At 41.1% G+C, this 25733-nt stretch overlaps 5 protein-coding genes across 5 annotated transcripts; 2 read left to right on the forward strand and 3 right to left on the reverse strand.

Moving 5' to 3' along the window:
• Positions 1-1173: 1173 nt before the first annotated feature.
• ddx19a (DEAD-box helicase 19a) lies at positions 1174-5482 on the forward strand. The gene is made up of 10 exons (XM_070839484.1): positions 1174-1289; positions 1695-1878; positions 1968-2060; positions 3382-3484; positions 3576-3690; positions 3810-3987; positions 4081-4318; positions 4535-4697; positions 4799-4990; positions 5071-5482. Exons 1-10 carry the CDS (start codon positions 1223-1225, stop codon positions 5130-5132), a joined length of 1395 nt encoding a protein of 464 aa, XP_070695585.1. The 5' UTR covers positions 1174-1222; the 3' UTR covers positions 5133-5482.
• A 1603-nt stretch (positions 5483-7085) lies between these two features.
• Positions 7086-7840, reverse strand: ubxn10 (UBX domain protein 10). The gene has a single exon (XM_070840353.1). It carries the CDS (start codon positions 7838-7840, stop codon positions 7133-7135), a length of 708 nt encoding a protein of 235 aa, XP_070696454.1. The 3' UTR covers positions 7086-7132.
• Positions 7841-10283: 2443 nt separating this feature from the next.
• On the reverse strand, positions 10284-11730 carry cptp (ceramide-1-phosphate transfer protein). Its single transcript, XM_070839915.1, has 3 exons — positions 11652-11730; positions 11378-11531; positions 10284-11198 (listed from the first exon to the last, which is right to left on the reverse strand). Exons 2-3 carry the CDS (start codon positions 11509-11511, stop codon positions 10676-10678), a joined length of 657 nt encoding a protein of 218 aa, XP_070696016.1. The 5' UTR covers positions 11512-11531; positions 11652-11730; the 3' UTR covers positions 10284-10675.
• Positions 11731-12723: 993 nt separating this feature from the next.
• On the forward strand, positions 12724-21453 carry ints11 (integrator complex subunit 11). The gene is made up of 17 exons (XM_070839409.1): positions 12724-12900; positions 13163-13260; positions 14032-14105; positions 14218-14446; positions 14564-14662; positions 14746-14780; positions 14877-15015; positions 15120-15184; positions 15589-15778; positions 15873-15956; positions 16041-16130; positions 16817-16979; positions 17145-17255; positions 18085-18146; positions 18289-18431; positions 18708-18837; positions 21134-21453. The coding sequence occupies exons 1-17, from the start codon at positions 12873-12875 to the stop codon at positions 21197-21199; spliced, it is 1806 nt and encodes a 601-aa protein (XP_070695510.1). The 5' UTR covers positions 12724-12872; the 3' UTR covers positions 21200-21453.
• A 15-nt stretch (positions 21454-21468) lies between these two features.
• LOC139209624 (lysophosphatidic acid receptor 6) lies at positions 21469-23208 on the reverse strand. Its single transcript, XM_070839411.1, has 2 exons — positions 23106-23208; positions 21469-22587 (listed from the first exon to the last, which is right to left on the reverse strand). The coding sequence occupies exon 2, from the start codon at positions 22505-22507 to the stop codon at positions 21542-21544; it is 966 nt and encodes a 321-aa protein (XP_070695512.1). The 5' UTR covers positions 22508-22587; positions 23106-23208; the 3' UTR covers positions 21469-21541.
• Between the last annotated feature and the right edge of the window lie 2525 nt (positions 23209-25733).

Consider the following 25733-nt stretch of genomic DNA (forward strand, 5'->3'; position numbering starts at 1 on the left):
CTGTTTGTACTGTATACGTAATAGTTCTGTTCCCATATCAAGCACTGAATTGACCTGCTGTGTAATAAAGCTGAAAATATTAGTCAATAGACAGAATTTTGTTCTTTTTTTCCCAATTTTTTAAATCAATTAGATCACATAAGCAAATATGACAAACATTTACCCAGGTTCGGCTCCTCAAATGTGATAATTTGCTGCATTTCTTCGTCGTATGTGATAGTAAACTTTACATTTCTAAATGTTGAAGGCCTTTGGCTCCAGAATAATTGTGAAGGATATTTTTCATACTTTTTTAGAGAGCAATGATTAATCAAAAATGATGTTTAAAGTAATGGAAATTGAACATCTGAAGAGAGTAAACGTTCTATTTACAACCATTTCTACTGTACAGCAAGTAATAATCAGTGACTGAAAGAAAATGATTGGCAGAGTCATAGTTAATTAAAATAATGATAAGCTGCAGCCCTACTGTTAGAGAAGCACTGATAATAAAAATAATCATAATCATAATGTGCTTTTTACATCCTTTACATGCATTACTTTGTCAAACTTTAACCTAAACTTTAATCTAAACTTTAACTTGACAATACAAATTAGTACACATCAAGATTACAACAGTGTATGTTAAGAGGAAACAAATTGAAAAACACTTTAGATGAAATCAGTACAGCGAGGCTGATAAGCTACAGAGTAAGTTTAAAGTGTAAAATACCTTGGTATGGTAAAAATACCTCATCATGCACTGGCTTTGTGCAGATACTGTGTGATGGGTGTGTCAGCAGGTTCACTCCACAAACAGGGTGGGAATGCTGGGGTGCCTTCAGGATTCCTCACAAACCTCGAAAATGTAAAACCCAATACGTTCTTTTTCTTGTTAAAAACAAACGAATAGAGATATTGTGTCCACTGTTGCATAAAGAAGATAATTAAACACTTAAAAAAAGCTAACATCATTGATAGGCAGACATAAATATAACAGTAAGTTTTAAATATTCATCAGAGGGTAGATAGGTTGCATCTCGTGGCCCAGGCGTTGAGATGGGGATTTTTCCGATGCCCGTGAAGGCAGCATCGGTGGTGTGGTCCAGCGGGTTGCGGTTGGCTCAGGTCCGGACAGCGGCACGGCGTCACCTCACTTTGACGCACATCATTCACGCTGACATCAAACTTTTGATAAAACTCTTGTTTGCCTCGAAAGAAAACACACGGTTAATGTTTGAAAATGTCTGAGGACTCGTGGGCGGTTGCAGTCGACGTTCAAGAAGCCACAACTCCATCCCTACAGGTAAGTTTAAAAGGTGACCGCCCGCTCCCAAAGTTACATCATGATGGCTAACGCAGCTGCCCATCGTCCGTTAGCGGGTTAGCTCCCTGTGCTACCTTGCTGTCGTGTCGTCCAATATGGCTTTCTAACTTACACACGCAGTTTGTCTCATTGTCCTTTCAGCTCATTATGTGATAAACTGTGTGGTTTTTTTTTTGGTTTTTTTTGGACTAGTTGGACTTCTCAAAGAAAGTGGATCGAGTGCGAGGTCCACGCAACATGAAAGGAGACATAAACGGTAACTTAATTAATCGTTTTTTTTTTTTTGTGGGCTTAGTAACATTTCAGCAGTTTAATTTCAGCGTTACGTTTGACGGACTGTCGGTGGGGTTGTTTTTTTTTTTTTCCCCCACCTGTGCAGGCAACATAGTGCCAGAGAGGTCTGAAAATGGAGGTTGGAGAAGAGACGTGGACAAAGTGGACCTGGCTGAGCAGTCCCTGCTGAACAAACTGATCCGCCGCTCTCTGGTGCGGAACAGAAACCAGGTGGAGGTCCTGCAGCGGGACCCCACCTCTCCCCTCTACTCTGTGAAGACATTTGAGGAGCTCAGGCTGTGAGTTTTGACTGGGGTTTGACAGATGGGTTCTTCTATGAGTTTTTTTTCCCACTTGATTCTTGTGATTGTGTGCTGATGATCAATAGGAAACCGGAGCTGCTGAAGGGTGTGTACAACATGGGTTTCAACAGGCCATCCAGGATCCAGGAGAATGCCTTACCCATGATGCTGGCACAGCCGTGAGTTAATGTATACCCCTTTCAAGTAGCGCAGAAACAAGTTATCGCTGAGTAGGTGATGGGCAGAAAGTTTATCAGCAGTTTTTTCTCCAACAAAGTAACCGTGTAAGTCAAGTATTTACAGGTACAAGCATCTCCAATGGAAGAGTTTCTCATTAAAATCGTGTCTGTTGGTTTGACAAAATGAACGACTCGACAGAATCAGGTATCTTGTACCTTTTCTGAGTACCGTGGACTCTGGGAAATGAATATTTTTCTCGTTTAAACATCTCGAATGTGAGGGTTTGCTGCTCTTCTCTCCTTTATAACATTGTAAACTTAACATCTTTGCATTTTTTGACTATAGCTTTGACAAAATGAGCAACTTGACAACATCACCTTGGACTCGGGGACATAGGTGACTAAATCATTATTCAATTAATCAAAAAAGTCATCCACAGAATAATGTGCCCTGTTTTGAGGGAATGTTGGGGTTGACTTAACACCACTTATTTCCTTATTTAAGGAGTAAAAAAGCAGACTGCTGGATTCCATTATTGGTTAATCTGTCTATTTTTCTATCTTTTAATCTGCTTTAATTCTATGAAAACACAGAAAAAACGTCCTCAGACACTAAGCTGGCCTCTTCAAATTGCTTGTTGTTTCCAGCTGTGCAATCGAGATCCAACTGGAGACGTAACCACTCAAATAAAAGATGGACAAGTACTTACTCTTTTCCCACATTTCTACTGAAATCAGATGTTTTATGTTGTGATATTTAGACGTTTCTTTACCGGAGATGACTCAATGCAACCAACAACAAGTAGGTTGTTATTATTGATATCAGCTTTCTGGCAGTCTCCCTCTAGCCAGCTTCTTATTTAGGGTTTCATAATGCAATGAGGAGGTGTCACACTGACAGCTCCTTATTTTCACATCACGAATCAGCTGCTGATTATCGTTCATTATGGCTCTCAAGGCGACATCTTCCAACTATATTCTGGTTTAATTGCTTGATGTGTAAAACAGGGAAAAATGCCCATTGAAATGTTCTCATACTCAAGGTGACTTCAGCAGATGTCTGGTTTTGTCAGTCCAAATCAAGAAAAGCAGCATATCCTCATGTTTAAGCAGCTGAAACTTAAACATCTTTCAGTATTTTTGCTTGAAAAATTACTAAATCTTTTATCGCTTAAATAGTTGCTAGTTAATTCTCAGCTGATTAACTAATCATTTCACTTTTAAAATTGATTGCAAACGTTGTCTGTCAATTGTAATGCCAACAACTCATTGTCAAAGTTAGCTATTCACTTCTTCACGTGTGTGTTTTCTCTGGTCTCAGACCTCAGAATCTGATCGCCCAATCACAGTCAGGCACAGGTAAAACTGCTGCTTTTTCTCTGGCCATGCTCAGCCATGTAAACCCAGCCAATAAGTGGACTCAGGTAAGCACAGCATGTCGTTTTCAGAGCCAGCCAGCACCCACATTCAGCTGTAGTCACTGTAATATCCTCACAAACTGTCTGGTCCTTTCAGTGCCTTTGCATCTCGCCAACATACGAGCTTGCTCTCCAGATTGGTCAAGTAATCGAGCAAATGGGCAAATTTTGTCCTGATGTGAAACTGGCGTACGGCATTCGGGGGAACAGAAGTAAGACTGTCACCATAGCTGTAATTATGTTGAATGGAATTAGCTACAAAATGGTGTTTCAAGCCACTGGAGAGCCACTTTCTGTGTTATCGCCTCATGAATTTCTGCACTGTGTTCAGTGGAGCGAGGCATTAAGTTGCAGGAGCAGATTGTCATCGGAACACCGGGCACAATCCTCGACTGGTGCACCAAGTACAAGCTCATTGACCCCAAGAAGATCACTATGTTCGTGCTGGACGAGGCTGACGTGATGATCGCCACACAGGGTCACCGGGACCAGAGCATACGCATCCATAGGTGGGCTCCTGTCCTGGTGATGTTGATGATTTGTGTGTTTTCTTTGTCGTGTCAGTCACTATGTGTTCCCTCCTTTTGGTCACACCAATGCAGGCAGCTGACAAAGGACTGTCAGATGCTCCTTTTCTCCGCAACCTTTGAGGACTCCGTGTGGAAGTTTGCAGAGCAGGTGGTTCCAGACCCCAATATCATCCGGCTGAAGCGCGAAGAGGAGACGTTGGACACCATCAAGCAGTTCTACGTGCTCTGTAAGGAGAAGGAGGACAAGTTCACTGCACTCTGTAATCTGTATGGCAGCCTAACCATTGCACAGGCTATGATCTTCTGCCATGTAAGTAGGCTGTTTTAACCCAGCTTAGTACACATTCACTATGATTTAAAAACTACACACTTAAACAAATGTCTTTAAGACTTGACCTTCTGATGTGATTAAAATGATGATAATTTATGACCAATAACAAGAAATTTCCAATTCCAGGTAAATGTCTAAATGCCCTGACAGGACGTTGTTTGAGCAATTTCAGTTTAGCTGATACTTTTTCTTCAGACTCGCAAGATAGCTGCTTGGCTGACGGCAAACCTGACCAAAGACGGCCACCAGGTGGCGCTGCTGAGCGGGGAAATGACCGTGGAGCAGAGAGCCGCCGTCATCGATCGCTTCAGGAATGGCAAGGAGAAGGTGCTCGTGACCACAAACGTGTGCTCCAGAGGTGAGCGAGATTTAAGACCAACACGAGCCAGATTCCCAAATGAAAACATCATCTTTGTGTTTAAATATCTCAAAACCTTTTGCGGTCTGTGTCGGTCACAGGTATCGACGTGGAACAGGTGTCACTTGTGGTCAACTTTGACCTCCCGGTGGACATGGACGGGAATGCCGACAACGAGACATACCTTCACCGCATCGGCCGCACGGGACGCTTCGGCCGAAGAGGATTTGCCGTCAATATGGTTGACAGCAAACACAGCATGGACATCATCAACCAAATTGAGATGCACTTCAGTACGTCCCCATTTCTCTTTAGTTTGATGTAAATCGGCAACTGTAAGGAGCCCAGCATGACTTGTGTCTTTCTCCCACAGACCGAAGAATCACCAAGCTCGACACAAGCAATCTCGAGGAAATGGAAAGCCTGATGAGCTGAACGCCTCGACACACTACCAATACTGAAGCAGTTAGACGTGTTACCTCAAATGCGACTTGAGTTCTTTCAAGGGTTTATTGTTTACAAAAGAGATGCACACCAGTGTCGACTATGCAGACTTATTTCACGGCACTAATTTGTGCCACTTAAATTTCATTTGACATGTCCGACTTTGATCACTGAAGTCACCTTAAGCCTTTAATCAGTCTCCCAGAGGCTCTAAACCAACCACCAGCTGTTAAAACAGCATCCAAGAAGGGTGATGATACCACGACAGTGACGGTTTGCAGTGTTCTGTTTGATTACCTGAGGTGAATTATTAATGTAGGATTGGTGGGACTTAACGTGTCTCATCTATAGACGCTTGAATGGCTTGATCACACGCGAGTTCAGATTTGATGACTTGAAGCGTTTTAAGGTTTAAATGGCCGTTTCAGCCTAGTGGGAGCTGACAGTTAGTTTCCCTTATAACCTAATTTGATGTTATATCTGTTGCCAGTTTGTGTGTGGATAATAAATATACCGTCGCATGTTCAACCTGTTCAGTTTGTTGCAGATGAAATGGGTGCTTTCGCATGACAGCTTTTGCCTCAGAGGTCAGGTTTTACACCTTATCAAGTAAGACCAGCATAATGGGTGAATCTAGAAAATAAGTCAGTTATTCAGATTGTAATAATACAAAGACAATATTTCCTCAGTGAGTGTACAAGATGTTTAAACAATAATCTAAGGCTGCATGAGTGTGTGTTCACGTACGTCGTGACTTTATGTTAAAAAACATTTGATTAGTCATAAAGTGGTACACAAACACAGCTTTCATCCACATGGGGATAATTTCCTGAAAAATCAGTTCAGAGGTGGATGTTTGAAACTGGGCTTTTTCACAGCAGTCAGTTTGTGTGAGAAAGAGGAGCACAGCTGTTTCTTGAAACAACGATGGCCATCATTAGTTTTACCATGTTCACCTGTGTGTGCGCGTGCGTGCGTGTGCGCGCTTTTCCTTCTGCTACTGCCTGCTGTGAAAAAAAGTCTCTTCCTGTTTGGTGTTCATTCAACATAAGATTGCCTTTTTTAGCTGCGTGTCACGTTATCTATACTAATCGCTCATCACACACCACAAGATTAAGGATATTTGTGTAAGCACAGCAAAAGATATTGAATAAAAGTAAAGTGTAATAGATTCACCATGTAGTGACAACCCAGTAATGTGCCTCTGCATCCTAATGAAAGACTTTATTTGGCATCAGAAAAGAAGAGATGTGTTCAATGGCAACAAATAAACAGAGTCTCTATGTTGCTGCATTTGACAGCAGCATCTCTGATTATACTTAAAGGCAATCAGTCAGACAGGTAATCAATAAGTGGCAGAACATCAAAGTTTTTAACCCACTACTTGCTTATATACAGTCATATATTTTAGTGAAGCTGCCTGGAGAAGTTTGTGCAACATTACAGATAAACAAGTTAGCAGTTAGAGGAATTAGTAGAGCCAGATGTTGATTTGCTACAGTCATTAAAAGTTAGCAGAAAACAGGCTTGTGCACACTTACAAGTCCCCTTCAGTCATCTTTTAACACATACAAATCATCTGCTTTGAAAAATAATTAGAGTCTGAACTCAGTTAACTAGAAGGAAACTTCCTGGAGACATTTTTATCTTGTCTGATAAATATCAATGAAAAAAAATCCAGATTCTATAAATATGCAAATAGTTTTTTCATTTCATCTTCTGGGCACAAGATATCTCCATCAAGTCCACTCTCAGTGTGTGTGTGTGTGCACGTTGGAGACTCATTTAAGGCTTGTATGTGTGGAACTTAAGGTGAGCACAGACAAACTCAGCCGATCAGTGTGATAACAGCCTTTTAGCATCAAGCAGTGCACATGTATCATCCTGCACAGTCAAGCTCGCGCATCCAAGTGAAGGCAAAGCACATATTTTAGTGGGAGTGGAATCACCGTGAAGTCAGATTTTGACCTGCCAAACATAAAATCTGTCAATCACGTCAGTTCAGGGTCTTTCTGGGAGATGCACAGCACCGATCTGTTCAAGATGCCGCACTGGGCCAAAGTCATCTCCATGTCTGCCAGGGTCCTGCGGGGCACGTCCATGGTCTCAATGGCAGCGTCTCCGTACGTGGCTCCAAACCTGAGCTCTGCGCTGGCTCTCACCGCCAGCAGAGTGTCTGTGGGCTCGAAGTGCTGCTCAAACCTGCTGCCACACGGCGCTCGGATCGCCAGGAGCAGGCTGCCAGTGGTCGCCATCGGCCCTGGGTCGGGGGGCTTGGGCCGGACCCTGAGGTGCGCGTTGCTCTGGATCACAGCCTGCCCCGTGGGGGGATCTGACCCCCCGTGCCTGTGCCTTTGAGCATCGTCGCACAGGCTGAGCTCGCACATCACGTCGTCCAGGCCTCTCCTAGCACCCCCCTCCGACCGCCTCCCCCCGATGGATGGGAGCACCTTGTACTTGTTTAATGACTGCGGCGGAGCAGCGGGGGGGCGCTGCAGCATCTGCAGGACCTCGTCCCGGCTCAGCTGGCCGGCCTGCCACACCATGGGCTGGGACTGGGAGCGGATGTCTCTGCCGTACACGGGGGAATGTGGGGACGTGGGGGGGCCCTGGGTGCTGTCTGGGTCGCCTGTGCGTGGGGAGGTGTTCACGGCAGGTCTGCTTCGTCCTTTGGAGGACTTTGGCCTCGTTAAATGCATCATAGCCGCCCGGCAGTGAGGTCCCCCAGGTGTTGGTTGGCCTCAGTCCGTCACTAACGGAGTAAATGGAGTCACGTGTGAGTTAATGTTGGCCTGCTGCCGTTCTAGTAAAAGCCTCGTACCGCTGTAGCTAGCAATAAATGGCAGGTTAAAACGTCAAAATGCACTTTGTTACCTTACTTTTTGTCGCTTTCCCTCCAGTTAACCAGCTCCAGCAGGAAGTGCCGCTCTAAGGCGTCACCGTGGTTGCCATGACAGTGTGGTTGCCCTGACGACGACTTGTGGTGGGAGGCGGGGAGACCCCTGGTGGTAGAAGGATGCCACTGCAGGTGAGTTATCAGATTTAATGTTTATGTTCCGGGCTCATTTTAGCTGCTCAGAGAACACACGTCAGTGTTTTATCACCTAAATGCTTCATGACTCTTCATGCATTTACAAACATGACACATTAGACATGACACACACAAAAAAGTCATGCATTAAAAGATTACTTAAATAAACTCACCAAAAGTAAAAGTACATCTTCTGCAGAATATATTACTGGATTATAATCATTGATGCATTAAACTGTTTGTGTTGCAGCTAATTTTAATTACTTTTTTGCATTTACACTGCCGGTACCTTGTGACGTCCCCCATTTCTGGGATCAATAAAAATGTATTTTGATGATAAAACACTATTTGTTTATTATATTTTCTGTATTATCTGTATCTGAGTAGGAATTGGCAGCTTACCAAACAGACAACGTGGTGTAAAAAGTCGTGGAGTAGAAGAAAAACTAGCAGGAAATACTAAAAATACTCATAAGAGTACAAGCTCATGCTTAACCCTTGTATGGTGTTCGGGTCTGTGGGACCTGATTTCATTTGTTTTTATGTTCTTTATCAAAAGAAAAATGATACGATTCATTATTTTTTCAAACTCAGACTCATCAAAATGAGCCAAGGCCAATGAGTCTGAGTTTGAAAAAATAATTAATCGTATCATTTTTCTCTTGATAAAAAAAAAACACCATACAAGGGTTAAATACTTTCCACGACTGTTTAAACGTGGAATTTATATCTGTAATTGGTGTTGAGTAGTAATTTCTACACAAAAGTATCCCTCCCAAATCATCTATTTAAATCTGTTTATTAAGGGGAAATGTTGTATAAAATACTGTTGTCTGTGAACACAACACACACACACATTTGTTCATGTGAAAACAATGTGAAATATATCCTTATTTGATGTGATGACAATGTTTTTATTGTCCACAAAACTCCACTTTGTGGCCAGCCAAGGGTTACCACTTCAAAACTGGTTTCTATATATAGGCTGGGGTTTTTGATGAGGTCAGAATGAAAGAAAAATATGGCTGATTCTGTGGAGCCCTGAACAATAAGGAAGCTGAGCAAATGTCAGCAGAACACACACAGGTTAACAGTAGGTGCAGAGGAAACTTGATTACCAGCGCAGGGTTTAGGAACCACCACACTCACTACCTTTTACCAGACGATTATAAAAACACAACAGCACCAAAGTTCACGAATCTCCTCATCTCCTGAACACAACACGTAACACAACATTTCTCAGGTAAAAATGTTTCTCAGATGAATCAATCATCAGGCCTAAAATAACTAATATTGGATTATGTTTTATTAAGCTACACTGTTCATGAATTCTGTGTGAATGAATGGTAATATATACAGTATATCATATATGTATTTTATAGTACAGTACATTCTTGTAAAACGATACACCAACCATTTCAAATAAAGAATAACATAGCATATTTTGTCATTGTTACATAAAATGAAAAACTGCATTGAGATCATATACAGTGGGGATAACGGCTCCACAACTTAATACTTTTGTTTCATAAGTTACCAAAAAATATTTCTAAGGCAAACAGTGCACCTTTTTCCTTTAGGTGAACATGTCGTAGTATTTGGTACGGCCACTGGCCTGCACATATGTTTCCATATGTGTCTGTGGAAATTTAAGGATCTAGCACTTCTGTTAGTGCTACTCTTTTTCTTTTATCTGTATTTTTACTATCAGACCTTATCTGGTGCAATCCAGTATCAGATCATCTTGTGCTGAAAGCAACTTCCTCTGTGTAGCATTAGCCTCAACATGCCGATGGACGTATTATTTCATTATTTCATACCAGCATAACACATAAAATCGTGATTTGTATCAGATGTAAATAGAGCTGTAATTATTTCCACTAATTGATCAAATTGGTTAAATTATTAAATTATTCACTTTCTTATAAAAACACATGCAAGAAAATCAGCAAATTTCTTACATTTGAGAACTGGAAACCATCAAAAATTCTACATTTTTGCTCGAAAAGATTACACCAACATTCATTAATTGCATCTCAAAATAGCTGTAGATTTATGTATCACCAAACAGGTGATATTAATAACAATAGATCCTTTTTTTTTTTATTGGAAAAAATAATGAAACGCTTTAAGAAGTGAGCAAAGACGTCTGAGCCTCAATGTTCCCTTAATCAATCTTCATCTATTTAGATTAAAAGCAAATACATCTACAAGCAGAAGCGGAATTAAAAAAGATCATTCAGGGTGTATTATAAAAGGATAAAGAATGCAACATTATAATTATCAATAGTTTCACATTAAAACACTGGGAATGCAGTAGGTTCAGATTAGTGTCAGAGAAAATATGCTTAGTTATTTGTACCCAACACCATACGGAGAATGCACATCACATCTAGTCACCAAACAGGAGTAGCAGCTTGTCTCGCCGCCCTTCAGCAGGGACAAGCTGTACATATTTAGTCATGTAGTGAGTGAAGTGGTGAATAATAGCACTTGTTTCTCTCTATGGTAAGTCAAGCAGGTTTTGTTGTGCGTACAGTTCCTCTGTGACCTGGTACACCTCAGAGATGAGAGGCACAGCTTCGCCAAGAATGGCCACGACCTGCTCCGGGGGGCCTACGTTCATCACTTCAAAGAAGGCGGGACGCCCTGGGAGCACGCAGAACGCCATGCCTGCAGCCTTACGGATCACCCAAGGGTGGTGCTGGGCGAGTGACTCATTGTAGGCTTCTGCACACATGACGGACGTCTTGCTGTCCTCTGTGCTGGTGCGGAGGCGCTCGAGGAAGAGCTCCAGCCACCTCAGCGCACGGTGGAGCCTCAGCAGAGTGCGGCAGCCGGACTCTGGGTGGCTGCCTCTCTTGGTCAGGTCCACTAGTTCGTTCTCCAGCTCGTATTTGACCATCGACTGGATGGTGGCATACTGAGACCCGTTCTCACCATCCAGGTAGGCCACAAGGATCTTGACCTTGTTGACTGCATCCTTGGAAATGAAGCCAAAAACACTCCCCAAGCTGTTCAGAAACCTATTGAGGGGAAAGAAAAAAGACCTGTTAAGACCTCAGCGACATTTTGTAGACTGTTACAGCTGAGTGTAGCATGTAGAGTATGATCATGCTGTAAGTGATCAGTTCACACAGGTGAGGCTCCTAATTCCGCATACCAGTCCACTAAATACCAAAATATTTGCCCCTAAGTCACTTACTTGACAAGACCACGCCACCCAGCGACATAGTGTGGCAGATAGACTTCTTTATTTTCCGACAAACACAGCTTGAAAGTGTCGAGCACCTCCTGTAAGCAGAATTTCTGATCTTCTGAAGCCACTGAATCAGCCATGGTTTTCTTATAAGGAAGTGCTGTCGGTAAAAGCGAACAGGCAAAAAAATGAATGAGCAAATGTAGCAAACGACTACTGACAGTGGAGGTGTAGAGTAATGTGAGTGCTGAGGAGTGCAAACAAAGACGGAGCACATTACCTGTGAGAAAAGTTCAAAGTGAAAGGAAAATTAAGCATTTCTCTTCATCTAACGAGAACGACTGGTCAGTCCTGCTCTAATCCGCATCTACTGCGCATGCTCAGGCCGGAAAATACCGGACACTGACTAGTTTGCCTTCAAAATAAAAGCGCTGGCGTCGGCTACAGAAAGAGGATCTGGATTCAAAATTTGGTGCGACAAATGACCAGAGCGGAATAATCTACTTACTCAAATGAATAAAAAAAATATATAAATTCAACGTACTTGAACTTTTCTTTAGTTTTTCCATTTTATGCAACTTTGTAGTTCTATTCGTTTCAACAACATCTCAAGGACAAACATCTGTATTTTTCACTCCACTACATTTACCTGACAGCATTACTTTTTTTAAATCTAACTTTGTCCAGGGAAAATTATGTACAACATCTCTATGTTTGGAGATTTTGAAAGTGAATATATCTGACAAATCTAAGGATTAGCGGCTGAAAACTGCATCCTCCTGTCTCTTAAACAAGAAAAACTTGAATCAGCTGGAAAATGCATCTTCACAAAGCCTCACATCCTCTGTTCTTTTTCTGTACTTTTGTTATTTCTCTATGTGAAGGTCTAAAGGCGATTTTACTACAGTGCTAAAACTGAGATGGGGAAATATTGAATGTGTTATTTAAATGTACATGTAGTCAAATTTAAATATACAGAGTAGGGATGCATTGATTCAATTATTCAGTGCTCTTTTGGCATCAAAAACCTAATCTGTTTTTGTTATAATGATACTGACAACACAATAGAAAAGAAAAGAACTGTGAGGTGTGGACTGGTCATGCCCTGGTTGATACACAATCCTGATCTAGCATTCAGGGTCTTTGCATCTTTAATAGTGATTCTGAAAATACTGCAAATATTACGTACTTTGTGTAAATGAATTTAAAATGTAAACTTTGCCAGGTATCTTAAAATGCCAAGAGGATCATACAAGGCATTAACTCAATTAAGGTATAACATGGTTTTGCAAAATGGTTTCGTTTTATTTTGAAAGCGCTGCCCGGAAGTTTTTGACTGTGTGTCGCTTGAATCTGGAGAAAACGTCGATACTTGAAATGACCACATGCACACAAGTCAGACAATAAACATTATTTCTGAACAAGGAGTTAATCGTCAGAAACAGTCGGGCTGTCTGGGGCACCGGGGTGTCATTGCTCCATCGTCAGAAACAGGCAAAACATGCCTGAAATAAAAGTAACGCCACTGGGTGAGTACCTAGCTAGAGGCTAGCTAGCATCTCTCATGCTAGTTCCGTCAACAATAAATATGAATATAACTTACATTTTGTAGCTATTCGCTAAGCGTCCAGATATCTTTGAACAGAAATAACATGTTTGCCTTCTGTTATATTGGTCGAAAACAGCTTGTGAGTGTTACCTTTTACTGTTAGTAGCTGTTGTTAGCTGGAGAAGCTAACTCAGAGGGTGCGTTTACAGACAGTCTGTAACTTTAACTGTTCCCTCTCCAAGGTGCTGGACAGGATGTTGGCCGCAGCTGCATCCTCGTCTCCATTGGAGGCAAAAACATAATGCTCGACTGTGGGATGCACATGGGATACAATGATGATGTGAGTAAAGTAACGCAGTAGTTAAAAAAAATAAAAAACGCTCTCAAACAAGCTGTTATGCATCAGCCTGTAGCATGAAGCCGAATAAAAACTAATGCACTTGTAAAACTACAAAGACTGCTGTGTCTGAGCTACATTACAGACTCAAATGAAAGTTGTGCCATGCAGATTCATATAAATCAGATGCAGTATCAATAAATCAAGCTGTACATTTGTCTGTCTCTCCTCTCCCCATTTCAGTGAATACAAAGTTTTACTCCAGTGCTTTAACACTGAAGTTTACTGTTTTGTCATAATAGCAAAAAAATCCAAAGAAATTCTCTTGTTGCAGATTCTTGAATGTGATTATTTGTTGCTTTATATCATTGTAAATATATTGAATCTATATTTGTGTATATTTGTATTGGTTTGACAAAGTAAGACATTTGACGACGTCACCTTTGACTGTAGGAAAATGTCATGTGGCACCATTTTCTGACAAAACAATTAATTGAGATAAAAAATAAGACAGATTAATCGAAGAAGAATATAATCATTAATCACAGCACTACTTGATATCAGTGTCTCAGTCATAGTCGTAGTAGTGATATAATTCCTCTTCCCTTCTCTTTTATTGCATCTCCAGTGACTTGAGTCTCCAAAGCAATGTTTTACAAAAGGGGTTTAATTCTTAAAAACTTCATAATGTGACTTTAACATGTTTTGGACCTCGGAAAGAGGATCATTAACAGTATAATCCCAACTGAATGCAGCTCTGTGTTGTCATTGCAGAGACGTTTCCCAGATTTTTCTTATATAACCCAGAATGGTCGTCTGACAGAGTTTTTGGACTGCGTGATCATCAGGTTTGTTTTCCTAGTATTAACAGTTTAAAGTCCCATTTCCCTCTCATCCATACGTATAAAATGAATAAAACATTCTAGTGTTTTTACGTCGCTCCACCTGTTCCCTCCGCAGCCATTTCCACTTGGACCACTGCGGCGCTCTGCCCTTCATGAGTGAGATGGTGGGTTACGATGGACCCATCTACATGACCCATCCCACCAAGGCTATCTGTCCCATTTTGCTGGAAGACTTCCGGAAGATCACCGTCGATAAAAAGGGAGAAACCAACTTCTTCACCTCGCAGATGATCAAGGACTGCATGAAGAAAGTTGTGCCTTTGAACCTCCACCAAACTGTCCAGGTGCAGTGCTGATGGCATTTTTGATGTGGGCAGATATCCTGCTATTAATCATCTCTGCACCAGCTGCTCGTCTCTTTTGATGGCAAATCAAGTTGTTTTCTGTTGTGCTGCTGGCAGGTGGATGATGAGCTGGAGATCAAGGCCTACTACGCAGGCCATGTCCTGGGAGCTGCCATGGTGCACATCAAAGTGGGATCAGAGTCGGTGGTCTACACTGTGAGTGTAAACAAGTCTGCTGTGAGTCACACTCAGTGTATTTGATGTGCAAGATCTCAGAATAATGTCTTTTATTTTCTCAGGGAGACTATAACATGACACCAGACAGGCATTTAGGGTAAGTGGCCTTTACTGTATTTAGTGATTATTTCCTAGAGTTAATAGGAGCCTGCACACTGCACAGTCTCTTCATTCTGGTGGCATATGTTTGCAGTGCTGCATGGATCGATAAGTGCCGCCCAGACATCCTCATCTCAGAGTCTACGTATGCCACCACCATCCGTGACTCAAAGAGATGCAGAGAGAGGGACTTTCTGAAGAAAGTGCATGAAAGCATAGAGAGAGGAGGAAAGGTAAGAGTTACAGTCAGTGGAATTCTGCATTTTGTGAAGGAGGTTCGTATTTTCTTTCCCCTGAGATCTTTCTTTGTTTGTTTGTTTTTTTATCATCTTCTCAGGTTCTCATTCCAGTTTTTGCCCTCGGCAGAGCACAAGAACTCTGTATCCTGCTGGAAACATTTTGGTAGGGTCGTTATTAAATTTTTAAAACAAAACCTAGAAACAAAATTCACATAAACCCATTTTTTCACTGTAGCTTTGGGAAAGTAAGTAAGTGTTTGTCAAAGCTAGTAATAAGAGAGAAAAGACTGTGATGTGGGGCCACGATCTCTCTTCCATGGCTGAGTGATATCGGATGAAAGCCATTTTTCTGTTTCATTATAATGTATGATGATAATCATGCAGTGTAACTACACATGATTGCAGTACACAAAGGTCACAAATTGTCTGGACTGGAAAATAACAGCTCCCTAAAATAGCTGTATTCATTTTATTAAGCTTGATGGAATAATGGTGGTGTCTGAACTTTTCCCGATTAAGTGGCAGCTCTCTGAGAAGACACACTAATTATCTCCTCTCACCAACCAGGGAGAGAATGAACCTAAAGGCCCCAATCTACTTTTCCACTGGACTGACGGAGAAAGCAAATCACTATTACAAGCTTTTCATAACATGGACCAACCAGAAGATTCGAAAAACCTTTGTGCAGAGAAACATGTTTGAATTTAAGCACATCAAGCCGTTTGATCGCTCCTACGCTGATAATCCTGGCCCTATGGTAAGTATTGTTTTTTTTTTTTCTCCAAGTATTTAAAAAGTCCCTGGATGAGAATTCAAATGGCAGTAAACTACAACTGTACGCACACTTCCAGGTGGTGTTCGCCACGCCAGGTATGCTGCACGCTGGTCAGTCTTTGCAGATATTCAAGAAATGGGCTGGCAATGAGAAGAACATGGTGAGTCTCGTAAGGAAATGCAAGATGTTTTTACAAATAACAGTACTTGATAAACAACTAACTTAGAAAATAACTTTTTTTAAGGTAATCATGCCAGGGTATTGTGTACAAGGAACAATCGGTCACAAGATCCTAAATGGGCAGAGGAAACTGGAGATGGAAGGGAGATCAACAGTAAGACCGTTTTAATGTCTCCTAAATCAGTGTTAGTTTGGGATGATTTCATGTATTTCATGGCTTGAATTCTCTCTAAAGTTGCATGTTTTATACGTGGAACTCCTGACCTCCATTGTGTTATCTTGTCTCATTTTCCTTGTTACTTGTTAATGCAGCTTATAGGAATAGTTCAGTATTTTGGGAAATGCACGTATTCGTTTTCTTGGTGGGGTTATATGAGAAGACCGATACCACTGTCATATCTGTGGGACAAATATAAGCTGCAGCCAGGGGGGAGTTAACCTTGTTTAGCATAAGGATTGTAAGCATGGAGTAACAGTTAGCCTGGCAAAGTTCATTAATTAACATAGTTATGTGTGGGACTATTTCTTTGCTGGGCGCAGTAAAATTGTCGGTAACACCCCATAAAACATGTCATCCATACATCTTTAATTAACTGTGTGTTGTACGGTGTCCTTGAGTGCCTTGAAAGGCGCCTATAAATAAAATGTATTATTAATTGTGTCCAGATTAAACAAAAGAGTTATGACATGCTAATTAGCAACAGAGCCAGGCTAGCTGTCCCGGTCTTTATGCTAAGCTAGGCTAACTGTGTCCCTGCCCACTCAGCAAGAAAGCCAATAAGAATATTTCCCAAAATAGCAAACTGTTCCTTCGGGAACTGACAAATGTTCTTCTTCCAGCTGGATGTGAAGCTACAGGTGGAGTACATGTCCTTCAGCGCCCATGCAGATGCCAAAGGCATCATGCAGCTCATTCGTATGGCAGAGCCTCGAAACATGCTGCTGGTACACGGCGAGGCTGTGAAAATGGAGTTCCTCAAGGGCAAGATCGAACAGGAGTTCAGTAAGTGCATCTCCATCCTCACCTTTAGACAGATTCGCAAAATAGACACGCGTATCATACAGCAAAAGTGTTAGGCTCATTAAAAGTAATTGGTAAATGTCTGAAAGCTCACAGTGGGATGCAGAGGCATTGTCTGTCTTTAACAGTTCTGCTTTGAAATGGCAGGCATAGATTGCTACATGCCAGCTAACGGAGAGACGGTGACTGTGACAACTAATCCCAGTGTGCCTGTGGACATCTCGCTCAACCTACTCAAAAGGGAGATGGCTCTCGGAGGTAAGTTTTGTTGCTTTGTCACAAACTTTTGTTAAAAGTTGGTCTTCAGTCACGATAGTTTAGGTATCCGTTTCACAAGTTTGTTGCGCCTGACATTTTGAATGCTGTTGATTTTATTGTAATGTTTGTTTGCCAACTTTACACAGCTAGCAATGTTGGCCCCGTGCACCTAAATGTCATGACCCAAATTAGTTGTCACAATGACAAATGTCAGTGTTATATTTGCTTATATAAGTTGCCTAAGACGGGGCATGCATAACATAAATATGCATTTCATTTTATTAATATCAATGTGAGACTAATATTAATGATTAAAAATGGAGTTATGATAGATTTTCAGAATAAAAGTGACAAGAAAATAAATGAATAATAACCTGTAGGTGATTTGCCTCTGAGTTTGAGCAAAGTTTGAGTAAAAATAAACTTAATGTCCTAATTTACTTTTTAGAGGGCATTTTGTTTGATAAAATGAGCAATGATCACAAATTAGCCATAAAAAAAACATAGCAACTAATATTGAAATATAATATCTATTATCTAATGTTAGTTATATGGAGTAAAGATGTTAAACATTTCAAATACAATACCAACCGCTTCACCCTGCCGTTCATTCATCACTGTTCAGTACTACTGCTGCCACATATATCCTTCTTTAACATGTAACCTGGCACCCCCGCTTGGAACTTAACACTGTGAGCAGATTGTTTGAGATGTGTAAAAATCTTTGTAGGGACAATTTAGCAGCACCATGGCATCATCCATACCGAAATCCACACCTGTGTTTTTATGTCGTTATTAACTTGTGCTCTAAACCATTCTTGTGTTGAAGGGCCTCTTCCTGATCCCAAAAAACCTCGCACCATGCATGGAACCCTGATCATGAAAGAAAATGTAAGTCCACTTTCATCCCTCATACTCTTTACTAGTTTTTACTTCTGTGACCTTCACATTGATGACCTGCAGTCTAGTGGGATTTAATCAGTGATCACAACAGATGATGATGTACTTCCTCGTTGCCTTTCCCCGAGCACAGAGTCTGAAGCTGGTGTCGTCAGAGCAGGCCCTGAAGGAGCTGGGCCTCAACGAACATCAGTTACGCTTCACCTGCCGCGTGCAGCTCCAGGACCCGCACAGCGACCCCGACACACTTCACAGGATCTACACACACCTGAAGAGGTGAGCCAGCGCAGGGCCTCCTGCACCTACTTACTAATCTGCATTACTTCACAGTTCACCTACGCCGGCCACTTCCACTCCACCTTCCTCATGCAGACCACATCACTGTTTTTCTGCCTTCTTTTCTACTTGTTCACGTTGTTTAAAAAAAGGTCTTCTCCAGGGTCTACTTTCTTTTCTTTCCTTTTTTTTATATTTGTGATATCTCCTTTATTCCCAGATGTTTGTGATGTGGGATGTGTTATAACCCTTTGCTTTTGCATTTCTATGCACCAGTGTGTTAAAAGGTTACACCATCCAGCACCTCCCCGATGGCACAGTCATGGTGGAGTCTATCGTCATCAAAGTCTCCTCCTCCGCTGAAGACACCAACACTAAGGTCCTGCTACTGTCCTGGAGTTATCAGGTAAAATATTTCCATTGTAAATGCTTTGCTGATTTAATGTTACTGCGGCACCTAAACTGGCTTTAGATGACATACACATTACATTTGTTTTTGAGCACTGTTTAGTTCAGATATTGATTGTCCCAGACAAGCGACAATAAATTATGTTTTTGGCAGTAAGGCTGCACAAAAACCTGAAGTCAGTAAAAACATAAGAAGAAAAAAGAGAACAGTCAGAACAGGCAGATGACTATTATAGTAGTCTATTTAACAGGTTATAAAGGTGTGTACAAGTCTCTCAAGCTGTGGCTTTGATAGGCCATCTCTCATTTGTGTTATATTTTTAAGTGGTTAAGAGCTGATTTTGAAACACCGTTTATATGTTTGTGGAAACTAAGGTCGACATCGCGAAGGACGGCAACGTTCCTCACTTTATCTTTTGTTTAAACAGACAAGGAAACAAAACTTAGCTCTTAGTTATAGATGTGCAGCTCTTTAATACACTGTATAAGCGCGGCGATGGGGCTGAGATCAAAAAACATTGTGTATCATCCACATAACAATGGTAATGAATCTGGTGTTTGTATATTAGTTGTCTGAGTGGCAGAATATAAAGGTTAAACAAAAGCTAGACACACAGGAATGGACACCTTAGAGTCTAACTGAAACTTATCAGTAGTAAGATAAGATAAGTGAAATTATTCAGCCCTGTACAATGGCATTGTTTCACAGTGCATAATAATATGTGTAATGTATAAACATGTTACTTGAAGTATTGCACACGCAGCGATGATGTTGAAAACCCTCCGTGGGTTGTGGTCACACCTCTATGAAGAACATAGAGTTGTGACCACAACTGTCCCCCGCAGGTTGGGCAAAATGTTTTTCTGCATTTTCACCGAGCCCTGGGAAATAATATGACAACATGAACACGGTTATTATAGCATCTCTAGCATTGTTAGGACATCTCTGGAGTTCCCCTAAATACTGACCAAGATGTATTCATTTCCCAATTTAAGAAAGTTTATTTTATTTTATTTAGTTTTATTTGTCGTCACATTTAAAAAACCCAGTTATTATAAAATATACGACATCTACACAAACATTCCCATATGTACAAACACTTTTACCTCCTTATACTGAGCTATACAAGCAGGAGAGATGGGAAGCTAAACGCTCATACAAAGACCTCTCCTAAAAACTTTACAATATATAAAAGGGCTACTGTAAAATAAGGGCTAAAAAGAAACATTTACAACATTATAAATGTTTTCAGTTGACCGACACACTTTTCTTGTGTGTCAGTCTGAGGATGTTTAACAAGATAGGACCAGCATCTTAGCTGCAACGAGCGCACGGGCAATGACTGAGGTTGAAGATGATAGTGTCTGACAAGCTGTTTGATCTACAATTGGTGGAACTCGTAAAACCCTGCCCACGCTGCTAGTTCCTGTCCCAGACCGTTTCCGCCACAGCATGCGAGTACAGTTTTGCTAGGTGAGATCCAGTCAGACCACATGGCCATGGGGATATTGGTTTCATAAGCCCTCAGAGGTGAAAACACTTGTGTGGGCAGACAGTGAGAGAATAAGATGACAGTAGAGGGAGGGGAAACTGTATCTTTGCGCAATGGAAGGAGGGAGGTTTCTGTGGCTTCATGTGTTCCATGCCAGGCTCAAAGGGCAAGAAAACCCAATCTGATTTATAATTCAACCTATCTTTTCTATCTTAGATCCTCTAAAAAAAAAAAGTAAACCCCCGTGGAAACAAGGAAACCTCTGCTTCAGTGTAGAGTTTCTGTCTTTAACATGTTATTCTTTTCAAACTATTTTATTGTTTTATTATGTATTTCATTGCAGGGAAAGCACAGAGCTGCACGTAACTGTCCTACCTTAATGTAATGCTGTAATGTTATGACAGGGCAAAGTATGTTTTAGTGACTCTCACCAAATGTAACTAAACCTATCTTAAGGACTTTTATCACACAAGTCAACAAAAACTGCAAATTATGAAATTCTCTGCAGATTTTTGATTATCACTGTAGCGCTCAGATAATAAATCGATTAGATCAATACAACATGAATCAACAAATATATATGTCAAAAAACACTGCAGCAGTTTTACCTGCTTCAGTTTACAAAAACTGTTCAAGTGGAACAATCTGACATATACAAAACGAGAGGTCACACGTAGCAGTGGCCTTCTGCAGTTCCTCTATGCATCAGGATATCTGTGGTTATGTTAACATGTGTTACAATGAAAATATTATACTTTTTAATTTCCTGCCATGCTTCTCTATATTTTTTATTTCTTTTAGGATGAGGACCTGGGGAGCTTCCTTTCAACTCTGCTGAAAAAAGGGCTCCCATCTGGACTGTGCTGAAATATGTCGTTTGTCCCATAACTATGAACACTTGAAGGAAAATTCACCTTCCAGGTGCTTTTCACCTTCCAAGCCCTAACGACATTACGCTGAATATTCCCCTTTACACTGTTGGGATAATTCAGACACTATCATGGACTCATTTATGGGCCGAACTGCACAAGATAAAGAATAATTAAGATACACAAATTCAGATTTTTCCCTTTATTTTGGTGCACAAAGCAAATTTGAATAAACATTTTTATAGAAAAGTCTCATTTTTGCAAACAGAAGCTATTTATACAATGACAGTGAAGCGTGCACAGAGCTGTATTTACAGTAAGCGCGTTCCCGTTTGTCCACTCAGCTCACCGCGATGGTATAAACACCCCTCCTCCTCCTGACTCTTCCCCACAGTCCCAACATCTTTGCAGGCTTCCATTTGCAGTGGCTGGTGGTGACGTAGTAAAGTATAGGGTCCAGACACGTGTTTAGAGTGACGAGCGCCATGGTGACCCGCCTGGCGTTGTAGATGGCGTTGGCTGAGGAGCAGCTCTGGATGACCCCCATGCGCCGAAGGAGGTGCAGCAGGTACACCACATGGTTGGGCAGGAAGCAGAACAGAGTTATAGCCAGGATGGTGTAAATGACTCTCACGGCTTTTTGGGCCGTTTTAGTCTTTATCATGGAAATGCGCCTGGCAGCCAGCGGGTAGCATACCAGGATGATCGTGGAGGGCAGCAGGGAACCAAAGATCAGGCACAGCAGGCTGTACGCCGCCAAACGCGTGTCCCACTCATTCTTGGCGAAATTCTCAAAGCAGCTGTGGCCTCCGGATTCATCTGCATTGGTCTTCAGAGGTCCCAGGAGGATGAAGACCAGCATGCTCACTCCGACTATACACCAGAGCACCACACTCACAACCAGAGAGCACCAGGAGCTCTGCAGCCTCAGATAGGTGTGCGGGTGTACGGTGGCCACGTAGCGATCCACGCAGATACAAGTCATGAAGCAGATGCTTATGTAGATGTTGGCGTAGAACAGGATCCCGGTCACACGGCAGGTGACGTCTCCAAACACCCAGTTGTTTCTGTTGAGGTGGTAGTGGATCCTGAAGGGGAGAGTGCAGAGGATGACGATGTCCGCCAGAACCAGATTGCTGATGTACACACTGAAGGCTGTGCGGGGGGTGGTCCTGAACGTGAAGACGAAGAGGGCAGCCAGGTTTCCCGGCAGACCTACGACTAAAGCTAGGATGTAGGCTGCTGGGAAAAGGTAGTACTGGTACTCTGCTGAAGGGATACTGCAGTCTGCGTCTGTCACGTTCATCGTTGCAGACTGTCTTCACGGTGTAGTCGGCGTAGGTTGATTCTCATAAACGCTGCTGCATTGCAGGCTGTCTTCTGTCACTGTAGCAACACAAACATGTTTCCATTCAGAGTTTTTCCACTTTTACTTTCTCACGAGAAAGAAATAATTTACATGACTGAAAATTTTTTCATTCTGCTTTGAACACATTGATTTTTTTTTTCATTCCATAAGCTGACTACATTATTCTGTGTTGTTCAGGTTTCTGAAAACAAAGGGAAAAAGCTGGTATGGTATTTTTTGCACTAAAACAATACCCATTTCCACACACATGTAATACACTTATTACTACCTTACATGTATCTAAAAAATAGAGCAAAGTGTAACATGAAAGGCAGAAAAGCACTGACCACTAATAGAAAGCCAAACAAACTTAAACAGATGTCAAGTATTTCACCAAAAGGTTTGAACCCTCAGCCTTAAGTTGGTCATATGATGCAGAAGGGTTTTCACCACATTTTCAGGAAATACAACATTACTAAAACATTAGATTTACATTTGTTAAATCTTAACACAAACACAACCCAGACTTTACACAGCAAAAAAGGAAAAATCTTACCAAGTTGTTCAGAGGCTCCTTCGCCTGATCTCCAAATGCAGAACGCTACACCGCATGTTGACAACACAGGAGATAAAAGCTGTGTTTTGTCGTTGCACCTTGGTTCAGCTCCTCTCAGAGCACAGTGAGTGTGTACCATGCTGCTCTTTGCTCAAGCCCCTTCATTTCCTGTTTCAGTGTCTTGTAGGTGTAGAGTTTGGGGAGAGACAGGAAACCATAGCAGGAGTCCAGAATATGCACCAAGTCTATTTTTTATCACCCACCCACTGCAGTATAATAAGATGTATGGAAAGAGTATACATATTTACATATTTAGCAGTATTTGTTTTGTTATACCACTTCAATGCTATAAAGCTTTTTTTTTGTTTTGAAACGAGCAGTCAACCAATTTAGAAGAAGGCTCTTAGAAATATAGAAAATATGGAAATCAGTGTCCTCAATGTGCTTCCACTGCATCCTTTATACATTCATAAAACATATATATACAGTATGCCTTTCTCGAGGAAATCTTTTTTCTATCCTGCCCATTTTTTTTTATATGCTTTCCCAATTCATTCAGCCCAGAAAAAGAGGCTCTCCAGTTCCTGAGAATGTGCCATCCAAGCATATCTGTTTGGGTCCAGACCTTCAATCATTGCAGAAAAACAAATAAAACCTAAAAGTCGCCTTAAAAAAGGGGCTTTTCTGGTAGTTTGATGCCTCTCATTCGCTTTTGTAATATGTCTTACATGACTTTTGAAGTGATGGTCATGCAGAGCTGAAACATTTTTTCTTCAACATTTACACTGTAGTTAAAGCATTTCCATACAAGATATGGATCTTGTTTGCACTAGATATTGGTTCTAATTTGTGCTCACAGATCTAAATCTTGTACGGACATCATATTATTTTACATATCTTATTTCATACATATCTTGTGGATGTCGTAACTCAGGTTTCACCATGAATATAATCACATGAGCTCCTCTCTGTGAGTGAAATCAGATTGTGGGTTTCATAGCTACGGTAATCTGCGTGAGTCTGTCTTTTCATTCTCTGAATGTTACATGAGGGCAACTCATGTGGAAGGATCCCTCTATAGACAGACACAGTAAAATTACAGTATGGACCATCAAATCTCCTGTTCCCAAATAAAATGACCATCAAATTGCCACTCAGTGAATCCAAAGTTGCCCTTGTTGCCTTGTTGGTAATCCAGTTTTGGTGGTTTGTAATAACATTTTAGACTTCTCACAACTTCAGCCTTTAAGCAAAATTTTGTTAATCAAATTATGACTCACATTATGTTGGTATGGTTTGGTTTCTTAATACTTTTGTACAAAATAAGCGAATGGTAAAATTGCGGATTTGAGGCTTTTATTCTGAAAGAAAAGGACCGGAAGTTTCTGTGTGCGGCGGAAGTTAGCGAATTTAAAAATAGTTCTCAAACGAATTGAATCTTTCAGCTAATATTACATTTCTTTTTATGTCTTAACTTTAGCTAGTTTGAAGGAAACAATAACCAACACTGTAGCTTAATTTAAGGGCCTACGCAGAAAAGGCTTCCTCATAGTGTTAGTTAACGTTAGCTACTGACGAAGCTAAGTCAGCTAACTAGCTAATGTTGTCAATATCAGTAAGCAGCCAACAGGAAACCCCGACACAAACCCGAGATGAGTTAGATTAGATTTAATTTATGCCCGAGTGGTGGCTACAAATTGAGATAAGGTAATTTAGAGAGTCGTCATTCGCCCTGCTTTATTATTTTTTATTTTTTAAATCCTCTATAAACTCTCTAGTTCAGTAATATTCAAACTATGGAAACGTCCACTGTGTTAAACACAGCAGCAGGAGAGGAGTTCATATCAGGTTCAGATAAGTGCTACATTTGCCTGAACTCCTTTGAAAAGCAAGCAGTGGGCTCTCTGGAGAAGTGCCAGCATGTCTTTTGCCTTGAATGTATCCTGCAGTGGTCCCAGGTAAACACACACTTCAGCCATGTGTCAAGTCTCACACACACACACACACACACACACACACACACACACACACACACACACACACACACACACACACACACACACACACACACACACTTTTACCAGAATAATATTTCCTTTTCATTTTTCCTACAAGGTGTGACAGTCCCACTTCGCTCTTGTCACATATTTGCAATCTGTGTACATCAACGTTGTGATCATTAAATGCATTTGTGTGTCAAAACAAAAAGGTTGAACATTAGTTACCATCTTGTAAAATACATTTCAAAATTCAAGTACATGATCAGAAAACATAAAAGTAAAAGGCGACTGTTTTGTTGACTAATCATCACGTCAGATTTGTGTTTTTCTCTGTTTTACATCATTGTAAATGGACTATAATTAAGTTTTAGATAGTTGATCAGACATAGTCACCAGTGAATGGGATGATTCACAGTTTTCTGGCATTTTGTAGGCACTGAAATTATGGATAATGGATGAATCGATGATAAAAATTAGAACCTGCTCTTATTTTCAATGCACAGAATGTGACTCAAATTGTAAAACACTGTTATGTCTAAGCAGAGGGAAGATTATTTTAATCAAATAAAAAAAATGTTGTCACTCTGTCTTGAATCTCAGACGGCCAACACGTGCCCGGTGGATCGGA

This window comes from Pempheris klunzingeri, chromosome 11 (assembly GCF_042242105.1).
Source record: "Pempheris klunzingeri isolate RE-2024b chromosome 11, fPemKlu1.hap1, whole genome shotgun sequence".
NCBI lineage: Eukaryota > Metazoa > Chordata > Actinopteri > Acropomatiformes > Pempheridae > Pempheris > Pempheris klunzingeri.